Source organism: Eubalaena glacialis, chromosome 8, assembly GCF_028564815.1.
Source record: "Eubalaena glacialis isolate mEubGla1 chromosome 8, mEubGla1.1.hap2.+ XY, whole genome shotgun sequence".
Classification (NCBI taxonomy): Eukaryota; Metazoa; Chordata; class Mammalia; order Artiodactyla; family Balaenidae; genus Eubalaena; species Eubalaena glacialis.
Genome location: NC_083723.1, coordinates 87,580,228 through 87,602,555, shown reverse-complemented (window position 1 = coordinate 87,602,555; position 22,328 = coordinate 87,580,228). Strand labels below are relative to the sequence as shown.

Below are 22,328 nucleotides of genomic sequence, written 5' to 3'. Positions count from 1 at the left end.
GGAAGGACAGTGAGATGTCCTAAGTCATGCAGCTGATGTATTCTCAGCACTGTGGACATGGGCGCCACCCTCAGTCTGGTCAAGGAAGGGAAATCAGAAGTCAGGGAGACTTCACAGAGGAGCCTAGAATCAGATGAATTTGGGGTAGGACTTAGCTAGTCTGACAAGGAGGGGAAGGGTATTCCCCCAGCAGAGGGAAGAACACACTTAATGCCAGAGAAATTTGGCAGACTTGAGGAATGGGAAGTGGTTTGATAAGGTTAGAAACACTTGTTTCCTAATCTTCTTGACCTAATCTTTAGTTTTTAAAGAAGCATAATTGTCCTTTTTTACAGACATGTTTTGTTGATTGTGCACTTTTTTTGCAGACTACTGTCCCAGGGTTCCATCTGTGGTCCAGGAATGATTGCAATGTCTCATGGTGTCTTCCTTCAGAAGAAGCATTTTTTTTCTCTCTTAAGAAAAGAGAAAGTAGAATTAGTGGGCATTTTACCAAAGAAAGATAATCAACTATTTCTCCATTGTTGAGCACGTACTTAAGAACAACTGGACTAGTGTTTTTTGGCTCTACTTTTTCATTGAAAATATGCCCCTCTTATTTCTAGGGATTTCCCCCTGTTGAATATATACCCATTCTGAGCCAAATGGAGTGTTCTTGTTGCCTTTACTCATAAGTAAATGCAATAGGTTGGTTACAGTGGTTTAATCCCCGTCTTTTGATTGTTTCGTATCATTAAAAAACACCAATTTATTGCTTGGAGAAATGTTTTGAAATGAATTAAGTTCTCTTAATGACTGTTAAATCTGCCCTATATCTCATCCTGGGCTTTCTTCATGATCTGTAATTTGTGTAAAACTCATTGCTTTCACACATGCTCCTTACATGACTGTTTTTGAATTTTGCAGACGATACCAGAAATTGCAGAAGATCATGAAGCCTTGGTAAGAATTTCTGATGGGTTGATACAGATGATATAACACTTCCTTCTTCTCTGCATAATTAAACCCTGTCCTCTGACTGATTGTGTAACTATGTGTCTAGATGTTTTGAGTAAGTGATTTATTTTTGCTTTCTTTTTGATGTTCTTTTTTTAAAAAATTAATTTATTAATTTATTTATTTTGGCTGTGTTGGGTCTTCGTTTCTGTGTGAGGGCTTTCTCTAGTTGTGGCAAGCGGGGGCCACTCTTCATTGCGGTGCGCGGGCCTCTCACTATCGCGGCCTCTCTTGTTGCGGAGCACAGGCTCCAGACGCGCAGGCTCATTAGTTGTGGCTCACGGGCCTAGTTGCCCCGCGGCATGTGGGATCTTCCCAGACCAGGGCTCGAACCCGTGTCCCCTGCATTGGCAGGGAGATTCTCAACCACTGTGCCACCAGGGAAGCCCCTTTTTGATGTTCTTATGAACAGGTTCTTTAAAAATTTATTTCCCTTTTCTCTTTGCTTTGTGGTAGAAAGAGTATTTTATGTTTGTAACCATAAAATGATCACATCAGGATTGCTACCCTTCTCCTGGAGCAAGGCTAGGCATAATTTTATGTATTACTTTAAAAAAAAACTTTCTTTTTTGTGGCCTATGTGATGTTCAAAGTCAAAAGTCTTTGATTTTCTTCAATGGCTTGGTAAGAAAGAGATCTGCATTAAAAAAAATATTTAGGGCTGAAGTATGGAAGGAAAATTATTTACTTTCAGTCTGAGAATGTGTTCAACCACCTATATATTTGTGAATTGCCTGATAATTGTGTCTGGAAATCTCAAAACTTCTTTCTTAGAGTATTCCCTCCTCAGTGCCTTTATTATCCACTAAACAAGGTGAGTCCAAAGAGTATCTAACAAACTCTCTATAATAGGTTGAACAAAGTCCCATTTTGCTAAGTTGTTAAGCATACAGTTTCAGTTTGAGAAGGAAGACTGAACAGTATCTGAAAATGTGCACCTTATTTTTTAAGCCTTCAGAGAAAATTCTGATCAGTGTATGATAGTGGTCTCAAATCATTCATCTTCCCCTACCCCTCCCACTAGAAGTATTAATTGCAGGAACTCTTCGGTTATTAAATTCTAATAAAGTAGAAATATTGAGTTTTTAGGGTAAAGCTTCTTAAACCTAACTTTGATATATATTTTTAATATAGTAGAAGCACTTAATGGTAATAGCAGTAGAAGCTATTTTTTATGAGAATTTACTCTGTCCTGGGCATTGTCTCAATGTTTACACTCGTTACTTCTAATTCACACTTTTATCCACCATACAAGATGAGTAAAATTAGAATTGTTTCCTTTATGAAGAAGTTAAAATGAGGTGGTGTTGGGATTCAAACTGATTTTTTCTCTAACAACCTCATACAATTTGCTAATGCAGAAGAATTTTGGGCTCTGAAGCCAAAATAATTTCTTAAAATTTATCTGCCAGCAGTTTTAATCTTTTGGTATATAGAGGTGTTGGAAGTGTGACTAAGCGTGAATCATGATCTCCATTTATCAATCACAGACAAAATCAATGCTCAGGGCCCTGGTAATGGCAAAGTAGCTTAATCAGACTAAGTACCATAGATAGTAATTATAAACGCTAGACAAAATATTGCAAACAAAAACATCTAAAAACAAGTGTTTGAAGAAACTGTATAGCAACTGAAAACAGACAGAAAGAAGAAGTAAGTCGATCTTTGAGAGAACAAGTAAGCCCTAGATGAGATTTGTGTGTTTGCAGCTTTTTGCCTGAGGATTCCTGCTCATGCAGGTAGCATGGGGTGACAAGAACCCTCAGTCTTAGTAAGTTACTAAGAGGATATGGTTTGGGGCTGGCAGAGCAGCTAGATTATTAAGGGGAATCCATGAAAGAAAGGAGGCTCAGAGGATATGAGACGACCCCATATCTATATATAAACTCTGCCAAATCTACCACTGATCACTGAAGAGTGAATATACGTGTGTATGGGAACCCCAAAGGGACCTGGTAAAATTAGCAACTGGAAATTGAAAGAATTGGGAAGAGATTTAAACTGCCACTCACTAAAGAGTTTGGAGTCTGATTCTAGCCAAGTTAACTTCCTACTAAAGCAAAAACCAATTCTTCAGAAGAACAAAACTGAACTATGAGCCTTGGCAATGTTTCATTCCCAATGTTCAGAATACAGTAAAAAATTACTAGGTATATAAGGAATAGGAAAAGATGACCTGTACTTAAGAAAAGAAATAAAGCAAGTAGTAGAAGCCTACCTTGAGATGACCCAGATGTTGGAAATAGCAGATGAAAATTTTAAAGCAATGTTTATAAATATATTAAAAGACTAAAGAAAAGCATTAGCATATTAAATTCGCAGATGGGGAGTCTCAGCAGAGAAATGGAAATAAGAAATAACCAATTGGAAATTATGAAACTGAAAAGTATAATATTTAAAATGAAAAATTCACTGTAGGAGTTGAAGATGGCAGAAGAGACAGTAACCTTGAAGATATATCAGTATAAATTACCCAATCTGAAGACTAGATAAAGTGAATAGTGAATAATTGACCTGTGAGATAGTAACAGTTGATTTTAAATACATTTAATTGGGGTCCCAGAGAGAGAGGAAACAGATAATGGGGCAGAAAAATATTTGAGGAAATAATGACAGAAAATTTTTAAAATTTGTTGAAAAACATAAATTTTTAGATCTAAGAAGCTTGTTGAACCCAAGTGGGATAAATAGAAAACTATGCCTAGAAACATCATAGTCAAACTTCTGAAATTGAAGGATAAAAAGGGTACCTTGAAGGCAGCCAGAGAAAAACAACTTATTACATTAAGAAAATAAAAATAAGAATGAGAGCTGACTTCTCATTAGAAATAGTGGAGGCCAGAAGGCAACCTCTTAAAAGTGCTGAAAGAAAAAAAAAAAAACTTGTCAACCCAGAATTCTTTTCTAATAACACTATCTTGAAAATGAAGGTGAAATAAAAGCACTTTCAAATAAAGGAAAACTAAGATGGTTCATTGTTAGCAGATACACACTACAGGAAATATGAAGGAAGTTCTTCAATTAAGAGGCTTCAGATCAAATTTGAAAAAGCAGGACCCAGCTATATGCTGTTTACAAGAGATATACTGTAAATACAAAAGAACATGTAGGGGCTTCCCTGGTGGCGCAGTGGTTAAGAGTCCGCCTGCCAGTGCAGGGGACACGGGTTCGTGTCCCGGTCCGGGAGGATCCCACATGCCGCGGAGCGGCTGGGCCCGTGAGCCACAACTGCTGAGCCTGCGCGTCTGGAGCCTGTGCTCCGCAGCGGGAGAGGCCACGACAGTGAGAGGCCCGCGCACCGCGATGAAGAGTGGCCCCCGCTCGCCGCAACTGGAGAAGCCCTTGCACAGAAACGAAGACCCAACACAGCCAAAAACTAAATAAATAAATTTATAAAAAAAAAAAAAAAAAGAACATGTAGTTTGAACGTGGAAAAACATACACCATGTAAATGGAAATAATAATAAAACGGTTGTTTTATTAATATCAGGCACAATAAGACTTCAAGGCAACATATTATCAAAGATTAAGAGAGATAATTCACAATAAAAAATGGTTGGCTCATTAGGAAGACATAAAGTGTTAAATGTGTCTGTACCTAATATAAGGCTTCAAAGTACATGAAGCAAAATCTGACAACTAAAGAGAAATATAGACAAATCTGTAATCATGGTTGGAGATTTTAACACTCTTTTCTAATTTCTTTTTTAATTTCTAATCTCCCTTCAAGAAAGAATTTGCTAATCAGCCCTGAGGAGTACAGTTAGCTGATAGCTTCCCGCTATAGCACATTCAAGATCCATGACAGCTTTCAAACTAAGACCATACACGCTCTTTCCAGGCAGCCCCTAGTCAGTGAGCCTGGTGAGCATGGTGCACATACCAGGGCCTGGCCATTTCTACCCATTGTGGGACCCCTCTAACAGTCCGTATTTATACTGAGCTTCCTCTTGGGTTGGCTGGGACTGTCAGATCTACATCTGCGTCCTCTTTCCTTTCACAGGCATCAGATCTACCTCACGGTCTGAAGTGTATTCTTACCCAGTCTTGCTTTGTGCCTCTTTATCTTTCACAAGCACCACCTATCTTCCAATAAACCTCTTGCTCTCCTTACTCCATCTCAGCATTAACTGAGGACTAAACTGACACAAAACTGACCTATGAGGAAATAGAAAATCTGAATACCCACATCTATTAAAGAAGTTGAATTCATTTTCAAAAGCCTTTACACAATGTAAATTGGTTACACTGGTGAATTTTATTATACATATGCAGAAGAAATACCAAATCTACACGTATGGTTTCAGAAAATAGAGGTAGAGGGGAAAAGTCCTCAATCATTTTATGAGGCCTATGAGGCCAGTATCACTCTGATACCAAAACCTGACAAAGCCAATGCAGGAAATAAAAATTATAGACGATTTAATGAACAGAGGTGCAAAACTCCCCAGAAACGTATGAACAAATATAATCAAGCAATGTATAAAAAAGATTTGTGGCCTGTAAAGATTTACCTCAAAAATAGTTTAACATCTGAAAAATCAGTTGCTGTGATTTAGTATTTAGCAAAATAAAGGAAAAAACTTAAAGAGAAAAAGCATCTTTATAGATACAGAAAGTAGATAATAGATACAGAAAAAGCATTTCATAGCGTCCAACAGTCATTCATAAAAATTCTCAGCAATCGAGGAATAGAGGGAACTTCCTCAACCTGATAAAGACTATCCGCCAAAAAAAAAAAGCATTATACTTAATGTTGGAAGACTGAATCCCCACCCCTCCCAATAAAGATTGGGAATAAGGCAAATATGTAGCACTTCTATTCAACATTGTACTGTAGTTTTTAGCCATAGCAATAAGTCAAGAAAGAGATAAAAGACATAATGATCAGAGAGGAAGAAGTAAAACCAACTCTATTCATAGAGGACATGATTGACTATGTAGAAAATCCTAAGGAATCTACAAAGAAACTGCTAGATCCCATAACTGAATTTAGCAAAGTTTCAGGATATAACATGAGTATATAAAAGGGACATATTTTTATACTTTAATAGCAAACAACTGGAAAATGAAATTTTATAATTTCCATTTACAAAGTGTCAAAAATCATAAAATTCTTAGGAATAAATGTAACAAGAGACATCAGTATCTGTCACTGAAAAAAAAATATTGCTGAAAGAAATTAAAGAAGACCTAAATAAGTGGAGAATATACCATTTCATGGATTGGAAGACACAATATAGTTAAGATAGCAGTTCTCTCCAAATTAGGTTCAGTGAAATACAATCTTTTAAAAAGAAATTACGAGCCAATCCTAAAAACTTAAAGGAAATGCACTGGACCTAGAAGAGCCAAAACAGTCTTGAAAAACTCATAAAGATCACTAAAGTTGGAAGATTTCATTAACTGACTTCAAGGCTTCCTGTAAAGTTAGTTATTAACACAATATGATATTGGTGTAAGAGGATAGATAGATCCATGGAATAGAATAGAGTCCAAAATTGATCCACAGTTAAATTTTCAACAAAGGAGCCAAAAGAATATATGCTGACGTAAGTAATGCTATGATTCTAAAGGGTAAGGGAATGTCTGAAGGGCAACAGAAATCCATACATTTCAGTGTATATAAGTTTTACCAGAAACAAAATAAAATACTAGGAAAAACTCAAAGGGCAGGGTAGAACTATATTCATTAATTCTGGCAATTAGGGATATATTCAGTATGATTTATTAATAACTTGGAACCTGGTCTTTATTTTCATCTTTTCTCTGCTTCTCTTTTGGGCATGACACCCAATGGAGACATTTGGAAGCACTATTCTTTTATAAAATTAGCAGCATAAAATTTAAATGCTTTGAGATTGGCTGAATTTTGTTGGAAAGAAGAGGGTCTCTACTGAATTGATGAGAAACATTTATTTGAATCATTCCAGCACACATGGTGTGTTGGCTGTGACATGGCTCTCAACCAGCATGTAAAGTTTGCAGTCGGCTTAATTTGTGGCAGTCAGTACTGCAAAATCTTTAGCTTGGCACTTTATAAAAAACAAATAAACCAAGCAAATAAAAATGCTCCCCGCATGTGCCATGTGGTTGCTTTATATTTGTAATCCTTTTAGCCTTGATCTTCTGCACCCAGCACTGATTTCAGAGACAGGACCTTGGCTCCTGCCTTCCCTCTTGGAGCCTGAATCACTGCTCTAGCAGTGAAATAAGCATCTGTGTCAGGGTTCAATAAGAGCTTTTATAGCTGCCTCATTTGAAATGAGATGATTGAGTCCGTTGATTTGGAAGGTAATAAAATTTTAGCATGGCTCTCCTTTTCTTGCAACTAAGGATATGAAGTTGAATTTTGAAAAAATTCTCCCTCATGTAAACCTAGTATGCCATCCAGCAACCAGTTATAATGAATTATATATGTCATATATATACTATATGTATAATATAGTATATATGCATATTATATACTTTATAATATATAATATATAACATATAAACATAGTATATCTAATAACATATTTATATCTATATATTATATAAGATACATATACATATATGATTATATTTAATATATATGTCTAATAACATTATATCCATAGAGTATATAGTTATATATTTAAATATATTAAATGTTATTAGATAATATTTATATAAATATAAATTATATAACATTTATATAAAACATTAGATGGACCAAGAGAGCGATCCTTCTCCTGGGCACCTTGGTGTGATGTGAAGAAGCTTCTCTCATTTGTCAATCGTTCACGCTAATGGGTGATTACAAAGCACAGAAAGCCCTAGCTGCAGTCTCAGAAACGGTGCTCCAACTCCTTAACAACCTTGGAGAGTTAAATCCTGGTCCCGAAAGCAGCTTGGAGATTTGGAAACCAAACAATACTCTTTCCCTTTTTCTGCATCTTTTTCCCAGGTCCTTGCAGCCTGTCTGAGGAGCCTGTAGGCAGAGCTCTGGAACACTTAAGGAAGAGGGACAATCCCCAGATGTTACTAAGGCCATTAGGATTATAAGTCCATTGAGCAAGGAACAGAGTCATTTTGCCTTCAGATAATTAGACAGCATAAATACAATTTATCTTTTGCTTTTAAAGCAGTGAATGAAGACTAATATCATCTCTAGTCCCAGCTACAGGGAATATAAAGAAGAGTTTGATTTCAGCAGCATGTTACTCCTTTTTCACTGCCTGTTCCATTGCTTGTTCTTTTAGTGACAGTACTGAGGCAGTATTTTTGCACTGTGTGGAGGTCACAAATGCCATCCTGCAATGTCTTGTAGATGGGCATCTTATAGCAGTTGAGGTCTTTTAGCATGCCAGGTGTAAACAAATGGCAGCCATTCATTATCACTTGGTTGTTTTTCCTTTTTTTAAGTAAATAAATTGCTAATATGGTTTATCACTAATAATATAATAAAATAATAAATTAGCTAATATTGTTTACTAATAATTCTATACATTATTATGTAATAATATTTTCACAGTAATACTAATGCCTACATAATCTGTTAATAAATCTTACTAATTGCTTTTATTTCCTGCCTCTCTTATTTTCCTGAGGCAATTTCCTTCTTTTTTTTTTTTTTTTTTTTTTTTTGCAAGCTAATGTTTGGGTTTTCTTAGGACTCATTGTCTGTAGAAAGAGCCATTCTGGAATTTTTATATAACCTTTCTTGCTAGTATTTTTAATCCATTTTCCACCTGTCTTTCTACTTTTTTTTGTTTTCTTAAAATAAGCTTGAGTTTTCTGGTTTGGAATTTCTTTTTTGGGGCATGATTCTCTGATGCCAGCCTGTATGATTGGGATTGCCCGCCTGTGACTCAGAAAAGCCTTTAAAAAAATATGTGCTGCTTTTCTCTCTGGCTTGAAACGTTTGGCTTTTCTTGCAATTTTTTTTTTTTTCTCCCTCCAAGGACAGAGAATTCTTGACACAATAAAGACAGACATTTGAAAATCATGAGCTTTATGTACCTTTTTAAAATACCACTTTGCATAATGATAATAAGTAACATTCGCATACTGCCTTCCATGTGCTATACGCTGCTTAGAGGGCTCTAAGTATGGTAGCTCCTTTCATTTCCCCAGCAATCCTCTGAGTTAGGTATCACCACCACCACCAGCATCACTGTCATCCTCATTTTTATAAAATGAGGAAATCGAGGCACACAATGTGTCCTTGTCCACTGAGAGCTGGAGGGTAGCCTCTGCTGTCTGACTCCAGAAACCACCCGCTTAACCATTTCTATCAGGCGCACCTCATTCCCTCTGATCTCCGGCAACTTGGGATCACGGTCCTTTCCTGAGAGCCGCTTCCTCTTTGGTAGGTCTCTTTTCAGCATCACAGCTTCGGAGATGATGCAGAATTTTCCAGGTCTGTTATTGAGGCTGGGCTGAGAACACTAGGAAGAAGGGAAATTGTGAAGCTGTTTTAAAAGAAATATGAGCTTGTTTCCCGTTCTATTAATTGAAAATGGATGGGAAGATTCAATCTAAACACTTTATGAGACTTTGTAGTATAGCAATTGTGATATATGAGTCTACAGATTAAAAATCTGAACAACTAACTTTATTTTTAAAAAATCAAGCATATGAATCAGTGTGGTTGTATATAGTGTGGAGATCCTGATGGGCGTAATTCAATGTACTTGAAGAGAAAGTACTTACCTTGAGAGTTTTGAGTTACTATTTATTATGGTGATAATTTACAATAGAGGTGAGTTTCTATAAAAGATTCTCAGTGTTGTTTTGAAAGCACTAGAAATCAGGGTATTGTCTGATAAGGGTCACGGGTGGAGCTTTTTTAGAAGGCCGTTCTTTTACTTGAGCTTGCCTGATCTCTGCTTAGACTTCTAACCCACTCATGAGACCCTTCCTACAGCCTTTTGAATTAGCAAGTCTATGGCCGGCAAACAGTTATTATCTATAATATTCTAGAAAGATATTATATAAAGCCTATTAACTAAAGATAAAATGCTGGCCAGTGTAATATAGAAATGAATATGCTTTCTTACATATATATTTGTATCTATGTGTTTGTGTGTAAATGCACTCACCCAAACACACACACACACACACACACACACACACACAAATATAGACCACAAGAATCCTTTGCAAAGTGCTAATACTGTCAATAGAATTATTTATAATCTTCCCTGTTGGATACCCAGAGATAATAAAAGAAGCATATTGCCCTCTTCCTAATTTTTGTTTGCTGGGAAGCTTTTTTAAGCTATCGTTTACTGAATGCTTGTATGTTACACACTTTATTAAGTGCTCTACAAGCAGCCCTGTGATGAAATAGATTTCACTATCCAGTTTTTCAGCGGAGAAGACAGAGGCTCAGAGAGATTAGGGACCTGCCCAGTACAACACAGCTCACCTGAGTGAGAGTGTGAGCCCAGGTGTGTCCCACGGAGGCCCTGGCTCCCCTCTGTGAAGCCACCTGCCTCCTGCCTACTGACTCACTCACGTTTGCAAGGACATTGCCTGTGGCTCAGCTGCTTATCCCAACGATCTCTTACAGTTCTGTTTGTATTCATCTTTCTAAAGCTTTCTCACTTCTGTGTTCCCTTGTATTTAGCTCTTGGGCCCATCACCCTTATACCATCTTGTGTTTTCCAGCTTTGGAGACATGCTGTCCTTCACCCTGACGGCCTTTGTGGAGCTGATGGACCACGGAATAGTGTCCTGGGATACGTTTTCGGTGGCATTCATTAAGAAGGTAATTCAGATTGTGCTTCCCAAGGTCAAATCACTTCCTTCTTTTACAGATATTTTTCTCTGATTTGAGCATATTTTAGAGTTGTTTCTTTTAGTTCTTTGTGTTAAAGTGTGAGTGTGGTTTTTGATAGTATTATGTATGTGAGGGTCAGGGCACCTAAATTCAGTATGAAAAATGACGTTTTCTCCCCACTGGGATCATAAGGGATTGTATAATACATGGGAACCCATAGTCAAGGAAAATCAAGGTGACATGTTAAAATCAGAGAAGCGTCTGCTGAGCCCCTCTTCTGGACTCTGCTGTTCTCAAGATCTAAGTAGAGTTCCTGCTGTCCTTCCCGATCCTTCTCCCCTTAACCAGGTGTTCAGGAAAAGGGAAAGAGGCAAAATATACTGATTGTTATATGACTGGGTCTGAAGCAGGAATGTAAGAGAAGAAAGTGTGCTTGGATCCATGCCTCTTAGGCTGAGTAAGCCTGCTTACTTGTAATCTTGGTGTGATAAATGTCTCTGGGATCAACTAATTCGATTGGTTCCTACTTTCCTTAGGAGGAAACTAACAAAGGTACAGGCAAAGGTGGACCTGGTTTGGGGAGAGAGGGCAGAAGAGGCCCCTACCATTCCCAGCAGTTGAATAGTAATAAAGACGTGTCTGCAAATTTACAATTCTGTTTCCAATCTTCTAACCAAAAGTGAATAGCCCTGACTTTATAACTATTAAATGTAGTATTAAATCAAGAATCATTATTATTTATTAATTTGTTAACTTATTTTTCCTCTCTTTGTATTTGTGAAATGGTTTATAAATGTATTGGCATCTTTTCTTCCTGCTGTTTTTGGGAATGAAGAGTTGTTTGGAATTCATACATTTATCTTATAGGTCTAGATTCCTGGGAAGGGTTGTCTAAAATAAAGAATTTCAGAGAGTCTGTGCAAAAGCTGGAAAATCAAAGCAAAATCCAGTATGAGTCACTTGAGTTTTTAAAGACTTTTATTTTGAATTCATGGTAGACTTATAGAAAATTTGCAAAAAAATAGTACAGAATGTTCCATATAACCTTCAACCAGTTTCCCTAAACATTTTGTGTAATAATAGTATTATTATCAAAACTAGGAAATTAACAGTGATGTAATACTGTTACCATTATTTGATTTCACCAGTTTTTCTACCAATTTCCTTTCTCTGGTTAAGGACCAGATCCAGGATCCAAGACTGCATTTAGTTGTCATGTCTCCTTAGTGTCTTCCAATGTGACAGTTCCTCAGTTTTTCCCTGTCTTTCATGACTTTGACAATTTTGAAGAATACTGGTCAGTTATTTTGTAGAATGTCCCTCAGTTTGGGTTTTTTGATATTTCCCTCATGGTTAAATTAAGGTTATGCATTTTCAGCAAGAATATTAGAGAAGTAATGTTGTGCCCTTTTCAGAGCATCACATTAGGGCATGAGATGTTAATATGCTTATTAATGGTGATGTTGACCTTGATTATGTGGATAAGGTGGTATCCTCTGGGTCTCCCCACTGTGAAGTTATCTCTTTTCCTTTTGAAGTTAGTCAGTACCTGGAGGGAGACACTGCCTTGAATTGAAGAGCATAGAAGGGCCCCTAGTCTGTTCATTGAGGGTGTTGGGAGCAGAAGCCCCGCAGATTGAACGCCTTCATGATGTTGCCTGTTTTTTTTCAGAGGAGGGCCAATTGGGAACCCAGGGCCTTCTTGACGCACCTCTGAATCCTTTTTTCCTACATAAGGGCATAAAGCCAAGAGAAGCAAGTAATGGGAACCACCTAGAAAACATACAAAGAAGGATGAAGCCTCTTTTTGCCTATATTTGTCAATGGTATGAATTGCTAAAAAAAGGAGAAATGACTGTAGAAGAGAAAGCCAAGGAAATCCTGATGTGTAAGGAAGTACTTTCCTTTGGTGGTGACAGGAAATGCAAGCATTAGATTATGAATGCAGAGAACAAATTGCTGTATTTTTTCTTTCCAAGATAAAAGTTCTAGAGAAATGGAATATTATTCAGCCATAAAAAGAATGAAATATTGCCATTTGTAGCAACATGGATGGACCTAGAGATTATCATACTAAGTGAAGTAAGTCAGACAGAGAAAGACAAATATTATATGATATCACTTATATGTGGGATCTAAAAAATAGTACAAATGAACTTATTTACAAAACAGAAACAGACTTAGACATGGAAAACAAACTTATGGTTACCAAAGGGTAAAGGGGAGAGGGATAAATTAGGAGTATGGAATTAACAGATACACACTACTATATATAAAATAGATAAACAACAAGGACCTACTGTATAGCACAGGGAACTATATTCAATATCTTGTAATAACCTGTAATGGAAAAGAAGCTGAAAAAGAATATATATACGTGAGTATATATATATATATATATACATATATATATATACACACACATATATATATATACACACGTATATATGTACACACACATATATAAAACTGAATCACTTTGCTGTACTGACACTAACAGAATATTGTAAATCAACTGGACTTCAATTTAAAACAAAAGTTCTAGGGAAGTAAGTTCAAATCTAAAACTACTGGATTTTGCAGATTTTTTATACTTAACAGAATTTTTCAATTCATTCTGAATTTATGGCAGGCCTTTCTTTCCTACATCCAAATTGCTTTGCTTTTCTGATATTAGAGCCTCTTTTGCTATAAAAACAGTGCTGTTCTGAACGTGAATTCCTTGAAGTTATGTTATGCTTTCACCCACATTATCTCTTTTGATCCCCACAGCAATCCTTTGCAGAACAGAGCAGTTAGTCTTGCTATTCCTGGTCAGGAGATGAGGACAAAGTGACTTGGGGAGATTGAGTGAGGTTATAGAGAGTGGGGTGTCATTGGTCCCCCGGGTCAGGGCTCCCTCCCCCATCATCATGCACCTGTGTTTTAAGTGAAGGAAAGAACAGCTCCTGAAGAACAGTCTTGTTGAAGCAGCGTTGCCTGTCGTTCAGCCCTCCCTGACCTCACTGGTGCAGAGTTAACTGATTTCTTCTGCTCTCCATTCTCCTTGGATCTTGTATATGCCTCTGTTCCAGCACTTATCACATTTCTGAGGACTTCTTGTTCTTTTGACTGGCTCTCCCAAGAGACCATGAGTCCTCAGAGGGTGGAACCATAGCTTTCTTCCTGTCTCTATCCTTAGAACCCGGCATAGAGTAAGACCTTAATACATTTCTGTGAAATGAATGAGTGAAATTTGCTTTGGAAGCATTTTTTTAAACCCTAAAACTTGAACAAAAGAAGAGAATACTGTGCCACTGTATTTAAATATATTTCAATTAAAACTTCAGTTATGAATATAAAGGAATTACAAAGCTGTCTTTCTTTAAATGATGTGACACGTGGTTAGAGAGAATGACAATAATCTAATTTTCTAACTGCTTATGAAAACAGTTTTCATTCACTGAAATTAAATAAAAATCATATTAGATCTAAGGAAGCAAAGACTAGCAGTCTTGGCAGTTTAAGTTAAAAATTAAATATTTTTCAAAAGGCAGCACGTTTAATATATGCTATCCTCATTCCTAGTCATTCTGTTTTCTCTGCATTGGTACTTAAATCTGAACTCCTTATGTGAATTTTTAAAAAAAATGGTCATCAGAAAATGACTTTATAATTGATAGTTTTTGTAAGGTTAACTTTTTTATTCATTAGCTGGATCAAATTCAGCACTTTGACAACCCAGGAATTGTATACAGGCAACTGTCTTTTAAATGGAGCTTTATCTAGACAAAAATCAACTAGGAAATGCTCTGACAAAAGATGCTTATCTCTGTGGTCCAGACTTGGCTTCCTATTAATGCCAAATTCATACGACTTTGGAGCAATATTTTTCCCCTGCCAGCCTTGGTCTCCTTCTCCACTATCTATTTTGTTATGTGTGAATCTAGATTCTAGTTTACAAACTTTTTCTGTAATAAATAATATCATTTCATAAACACTTTGAAACTTGGAATCCCTTGATGCCAATATATAACGTTGTTGCTTTTTAAAGACTTGGCTTCTTAGGGAGAGGGTCAGAAGGCGTAGAGAGGAAAGAAATGGAAAAAAAAAAACAACCTAGAACTTTCTGTGTTACCAGTTGGTTTTCCCCTAGCCAAGTATAATATCAGTGCTTTTTCTTGGAAGGAAAGTTTTATACAAATACTCTTGAAAGCTTAGCTCTGCAGGAGGGCCTGGTTCACCCTGCAGTATTTTCAGTGCCTGGATAAACATCCAGCCAGTTTCAGCTTAGATACCCAATAATTTTTGCCTCTTAAAAACTTGAGAGATTTATGGGCCTCTGCCCAGATAATTTAAAATATGGGAGTGGAGCTCCATGTTCTCCATGGATCTTTTCAGTTTTGATAACTTAGGATAATTTTAAGATCTCAATCTAAGTGATTCAAAGAAGTGTTTATATAATTTTAATTGTATCATTGATTCATGTGATGACCCTTAGCTTCTCAAAAGTCACCCAAATATTCCTATGTTTTATTTAGGTAACACTTTTAAATGAGTGGAAGCATGTGGAGGTAATATATATAATTACTGTTAGCTCCTCCTACCTCTTTTTCCCTTTGATACAGACCTACTTTCAAGAAGCTGTACTTTGATTGATTTAGGCCGGCTCACCTGTGTTGACCAAAAGTACAGAAATGGAGTTGGGAAAAATTTAAAGGCAAAGGAAGTCATTATTGACTTTTGGGAAGACAAGGGAAATTAAAATTTAACCAGACAATCTTTAACCTTCTATAGCTATACTACGATCTATAGTTTTTAAACTAGACATAGAAAATAACATTTATACAGTCACAAATTTGTCCATGCACCAATAAGGAGCCTGTCTACAGTCATCATGTTTGCTCGATCAGCCCTGATGCCTTGGTTATTAGTACTCATTTGTTGACAATATTGGGTCATTTAGATGTCTAGTTAAAACTATTGACAAATAAGGCAAAAGATAGAAGTTAGTTTCAAAAAACGACTAGTATCTCCTACAGAATTGTGCATAGGACTCTAATGAGTTGTGTGCCTGCTCTCTGCCAGCTTAGTGTGTTACACAAAATTTTGTACCCTGCTTCAGGATTGCTGAAGTGATGGGATCTGTGTGTCAAGGAAGAGCTGAAGTGATGGAAAAGATTAACTTTAAACAATACTTTGAGGAAGGTAACAGGTTAGTTTCATGAGAGAGAAATATATAAAAATGGCAAATGGAAATGGAACATATATGTGGGGTACAATGTCTGAATGAAAGCAAAGGCCATAGCCTGTTTTACCATCATTGTATAAGCCTGTTGGGAGCAGGTGAGAGTTAATAATTTGCAGAGAACTTTAAAACCCATTATAAGAAAGTGTGCTTCATACCAGGAAAACACTGAGAGTTTTGACTGAGTATTTCAAGAAAGGAAATACTGTCACAGGATATTTATGGAAGTAAAGGGTAAATTTGTATTAGAGGGAAATCTTGAACATAGAGGAAACTGAAGAAGATGCTGTCTTAGTAACCCAGGAACGAGTTGGACCGTGGGCCAGTGTTGTGTATATACAACTGAACGTGTATCAGAGGGGAGACATTGCAAATGTGTCCATGGAAATAGAAAGTAGGGAACTAAGACTATTAATCACTAATGATTATGGCAAACTTCGAGAAAGGCGATACTTGAGAAGGCAGGAATAAGAAGTCAATGAGACTGATTTTTAGCCCATTTAATTTTAGGCTTTGTTGGAATGTCTAAGTGGAGGTATACTTTTGGATGCCAAGAATAAGCATGTAACATACTTCATAGTAAATGACTTTTTAATCTGTCTGTCTGTGCTAGATTATAAAGTCCTTGAAGTTAAAAATCATGTGTGTTTGCTCATCTCTTGATTTCCAGATCCTAGGTCAGTGCAAGCCTGTTTCATAGCATATGGTCAATACATATTACTTGAATGAATGCAAAGAAGGGATGAAGGCTAGAGGGTGGGGGAGGGAGGTTGACCATCAGCTCTCAGCTGGAGGATTCTCCATGGAGTCTTAAAGGTACATCCAAATTTACTAAATGGAGACAAGAAAAGGAGCATGAAAGGAGAATAGAATTAGTGCAGAGAAATCAGAGTTATTGTCAATGCACTTCTTTGTGAGTTCTTCAGTTTTCTAATAAGTGCCAAGAATTATACTGGGACAATGAAAAATGGTTGGGGTGGTGCTGGTGGGGAAGTCAAAGAAATTTATATTCTATTTAGAAGAGATCTAAGTTAGGTGTTAAACCATGAGCACGGTATGAGGGTCATTGGATTTGGGTGAGAGAAAGTTGGCCTTAGAGAAGGAAAGGTGGCATGATAGATATCATAGGGGAGCTGACCCAGACTATGAGGATTAAGGCGAGGGCTTGGCAGGGACAGTAAACACATTAGAGAAGTTTACTAGCTGTGAAAGGAGCTAAAGCAGTCTTTTGAGAATCTTAAAGTTCTCATACTCTTCCTGTAGTCTGTATTATAAAATAATAGCTTTTTGGAATATAAAATCATCATGTTACTTTATTTCTCCATGTCATTTATTTTTCACCCCCTGAGATCCAGGTGTATCTGGAGGCACAGAGGGTGTTGATATCTGTACCCCTCACCCCTACTTTCACTGGGGAGTCATTGGGCTAAAAACAGTTGAGCTGGTAACTGTCAGTTGTCATGGTCCTTTTGCATTTTATCTTGTACAGTGATGGAGAGAGGATGAGGAGAAGGGGACAGTGGGACAGCAGAAAGGGAGAAATTAGTTTTGATGGGGGGGGGAGAAGTAAGTGTCAATTTGTCATGGAACCAAATTATTTAGCTTTTAAGAAAGCAGTCATTATGATGATATAATAACAGCATTTTAGTGTGAGTTGTCAACAGACAGTAATAACTTTTAATGAGACCTCTAAAATAAAACCTTCATGGTACCCATGTGTTTGGGTTACTGTGATCCATTATTCTAACCCTTATTTTACTTCTCTCTTACATTGTGGTTTATTATGTTTGAGGCTTTAGTGATTAATTCCTTAGGGAATGTATTTTAGAGCTTAAACGACTATTTTAACTTTTAACACTTCTAATTTAAATGTTTTCCTGTTTGCTAAATTTGAGAGAGATGAGAAGAATTTATTTTAACCATAAGAAATTGGAAGAATGGGGGAAAGAGTGTTTCACTGAATAAAAAGGAGAGTAGCCAGTGAGTGAAAAGTTGCCAGTTGCATTGTGTTGACAAGTGTGATTTGTGTGAGTCGCTTAAGAATGTAACAGGAGCATAATAAGAACATAAAAGTCACGGATTGTGTGGGTGAAGGAGTAGCCTGGAAGTGGAAGGGAATGGCTATTAATATATGTTGAAATTACTGTCTCAGAGAAACACAAGAGTTCTTACAGTATATGTGTTGAAATTGTCTGCCCCTGAAAGCTGAAACTCAGAAGAATCATTCCAGAAACACCAGACAGAATAATTCTTTGAAGCTGTTTCCTTTTTAAGATTGCTTATTACTGAGTTAGAGAAATAGGATATAAATAGTGGTCTGTAATAAGCTGGTGAACAATCATTGTTGAGTCCATGCGTTTCTGACTATTCTGTGTAATAGTACTATTCCAGGTACTTTTCGTCCTCGGTGTCTGGTGTTTCTTAAATGAGCTCCCGATTTACTTGATTTGCTCCCTTCTCTACTTCTTTGCTCTGCTTACCATGAGTTGTGTCCTGCTTGGGTTTTCAGATAGCAAGTTTTGTTAACAAGTCAGCCATAGACGTCTCCATCCTGCAGCGGTCCTTGGCCATTCTGGAGTCCATGGTGCTCAACAGCCATGACCTCTACCAGAAGGTGGCACAAGAGATCACTATTGGCCAACTCATTCCCCATCTTCAAGGGTAAGCAAGAGTGACTCCACCACAGTGGGAAGGGAAAATGCTTCAGGTGGACAGCCACCAAAACCCCCTGGGAACGGTTTCATATTGGTTTGACTAATATACAGAAAAAGAATCTTGATTTGGTATATAATCAAACCATGTCCCATGCTTGTCCCCCATCACACTGACATGGCACAGTTACTTGCCCCTGGGTGCTCCCCTTGCCTGCTCTTGTCACTGGTCTGCCCCCAGTGCCTTGGTAGGCACTCAGTTCTGATCAATGTTGGCAGATATCGGTAGAGTTTTACTTTTAATAAGACACAATAGGACAATTTGTTCTCTTAAGTTCTCAACAGAGTCTTTATCCTTAATCATATAAAATAGTGCTTTCTGTGATATAATGAGAATTTTCATACTTAATTAGGAATTTTTAAAGCCAGGCTTCTTTCTTAGGCTCCAGGTGATTACAATGACCTTTGATCAGTGTATTCTATAATATACGTATTTTTTAAGAGGCTTGAGCTATGAGACAGCTGCCCTAGCAGCCTTCGGTCTTTGGGGATCTCTCCTTCTCTCTATGCTTAGGTAACTAGTAAGGTTGCCTCTGATGATACAAGCCTGAGAAGGAATCCCTTGTACAATGCCACTTTATCAATTAAAGTATTTGGATTGCAGGTGGCAAGAAGCATCCTGAGCTAGGACAGGGAGTTTATTGAAAGGATACTGGCGCACTTTATAGAACCGAGGAATGACTTAAGTAGCTAAGCCTTGGGAAGGACAGAAACTATGGCCTCCTTGGAGTCCTCACAACAGGCCTTTTCTCTAGCGTACTGGCTGGCAGTCATGTGACTTGGCTCCCAGTAACTGCCGCCCCTGGTCTCTCAGGTCACATTGGCAAATTTTCAAGAAGAAACCTGATTGGCCTGTTTGGGTTGGGGGTGTAGGATGGGGATGCGAGGGAGTATTCAGTAGTTCTCAATATACCGAAAATGTTGACTGTGTTTATAATGTAAACTACCAAAGTGCATTAGATGTTTCCTTCATATGGAGGGGGGATGGTGCCTAGAATGTAAAATGTTAAGTCACACAGGCTATGGATTGTGGCCTCAGGAAAAATTAACACATGCTCTAAAATGATGATTTTGTGTGAAATCTCTCTGGAAATAATACCAGTTTCACATGTCCCTGAATGTGAACTGTATCAACTTAAAAGTCTGTATCTTTTCTCTGAATCTCGAGGGCATCACTGTGCATTTATAGAGCGCTTTGCCAAGTGGAGAGTTTCTCATTTGCCAAGTGCTGTACTAAAGATTTTATATGCATTACCTCATTTTATCCTAAAGGCAGCTCCTTGAAATAAGAGTGTTTTTACCCAGTGTTACAGATGAGGAAGCTGTGTAGGGACACCCCGTGAACTTGTCCAAGGCCACACAGCCAGCCTGTGGGGCACTGGGCTTAGAATTTCATCCTGCCAAAGGCTGTGTTCTAAGCTCTGCCTCTTCCTAAATTATCTCTAAATACAGCCTATAGGCCTCTGCTCCTTAGCCTTGGGTCCTTCTTATTTACTATTTACCATGCAGCTAACATTAGATCTTGGCTTCATTTGAAATTTCCGATTTCATTCCTGTGAAAAGCAAATTTGTAAACATAAAAACCTATTCTTTTGTTATTTAAAAGTTTCTATTTGGTAGATAGCTAGTGGGAAGCAGCTGCATAGCACAGGGAGATCAGCTCCGTGCTTTGTGACTACCTAGGGGTGGGATAGGGAGGGTGGGAGGGAGACACAAGAGGGAGGGAATATGGGGATATATGTATACATATAGCTGATTCATTTTGTTGTACAGCAGAAACTAACACAACATTGTAAAGCAATTATACTCCAATAAAGATGTTAAATTAAAAAAAAAGTTTCTATTTGGGAAATAGATTTTTAGAATATGTAATATTATTGCCATGGAGACAAAACAGTTTCCTTTATCATAAGCCCAGGAATGTAGGGATACCCAGGACTATTCCCAGGTATACTTCATGCATCAAACAGAAAATCACATACACACACACACATACACACATACATCCCCTGGTCCATATTTTTGACTCTAATAGAGGAGAAGCGGAGAGAGCCAGCTGGCCACCTGTACGTCTGGGTGATCTCCACTGAGCGTGTTTTGTCTGGCTAGCAATAGTAATTGTCCCCTCGCTGTGTTTCCAGCCTCATGATGGTCGAAATATTTTTTCAGTGCTGAATGTGTTTTCTAGGTCCTGGCTTTCTCTCTCACTATTTTGGGGGGAAATAATCATGAGCTTTATCATGGTCTAACTCAGGGGTAGCCTCTTCTGACTTTCTGTATTACTGTGTGTCTTTACAGGACAGATCAAGAAATCCAAACCTATACCATTGCAGTGATTAATGCACTTTTCCTGAAGGCTCCTGATGAGAAGAGGCAGGTAAGTTGCACTTCTTTTGTATTAAAAACTGTGCCCAGTTGTGCTGGCAACTTTTGGTGCAGAGAGAGCCTTCCCCTTCCCATCCCAGGAACTCCTGTGGGGCTCCTTGCTGCTCAGTGGTTTGCCTGGACAGCCTGGGATCATTCACAGATCCAGTGGGAACTAGGTGGAGATGGGCAAGCCCCTGTCTGATGAGGAAAGTTAGGAGTGTTCCAGCGGTAGAGCCCTTTCATCACATGAAACCCAACATAGAAGCCCAGAACAAAGAGATGAAATAAAGATGAAACTCTGCCTCTGTGGTGGATGCAGAGTTAGAAGCCCCTGTGATCTTCTGTCATTTCATTGGATACTCACTGGGTCCAGGGAGGGATTGTCCCCATTTGCCTGATGAGAAAACGTAGACCCTGAGAGTTGTCATGCTTTCCCCAGGGAGGTGTGAGATGGGAAGGTGAGAAGACAGGACAGGGAAGGTGAAAATTGCTGCAGGGGTTGAGATAACTGTTCATCTGTGAGAGGGGCTCTTTGCTTGGTGATATTTCTGCTTCTGTGTGTGGATGTGGCCAGGAGGACTGAGCAATTCATTTCCCCTCCTCTGTGCAAACAAGAGGAGGGAACCCCTGAAATGGACCTACGTGAAATCTACCCTTTGATATTGGTTCTTCTTCACCTAGGGAAAGGACTATTATAAAGCAGTTGTAGAAGAAGTGGGTTTTTGTATGTCTTAGAATTTGGTTCACACCTCAGAATCCATTCCTGTTTTTTTTTCCATCAACATAACATACTTGTTACCTTGGTCACAATTTACTTCATTTACAAACTGGATGGAAATATGAGATTTTTCAACCTTTAGAAAGTGTACTGGGGAGCTTGATGACAGATACCAATAAATTGTTTTAGAAGAATTTAGAAAGCTAGCATGCTACTGAACACTGTGTCAAGAATTTTATTTTTTTACTTTATTTTTTTGTTGCCAAGGATTTTAAATCTCAGTGGCTAAATGTGAAGGTTTCTGGTTTGTTTTCCATCTAGGATTGCTTGCTCATTCCTAGGGGCTATGTTTGCACAATAAGTAGAGTGGCTTTATAGTTTCCTGTGCTTTTGGTTTGGTGTTGGCTGGAGCCAGGAGGTGCCTGTCCTCCCCAAGCCTATGCTCCAGGCTGGATTTTTAAGGGTGGCTTTGCAGATCTTAGGTGGGATCATGGGTAGGGCTGCTCCTTATATATTTATATCTAAATACTGGGCTCATGGTAATTCCCATCATCCCAGCAA

The 22,328-nt window shown here is 37.9% G+C and overlaps 1 protein-coding gene across 3 annotated transcripts in view; it reads left to right on the top strand.

Moving 5' to 3' along the window:
• Positions 1-22,328, top strand: part of ELMO1 (engulfment and cell motility 1) — a 560,600-nt gene that overhangs the window by 179,723 nt on the left and 358,549 nt on the right. For all 3 annotated transcript variants that reach the window (XM_061198670.1, XM_061198671.1, XM_061198669.1), the window contains 4 exons: positions 907-942; positions 10,633-10,732; positions 18,481-18,632; positions 20,981-21,059. In XM_061198670.1, the coding sequence (XP_061054653.1) occupies positions 907-942; positions 10,633-10,732; positions 18,481-18,632; positions 20,981-21,059 (367 nt within the window). The remainder of the gene's footprint in view (positions 1-906; positions 943-10,632; positions 10,733-18,480; positions 18,633-20,980; positions 21,060-22,328) is intronic.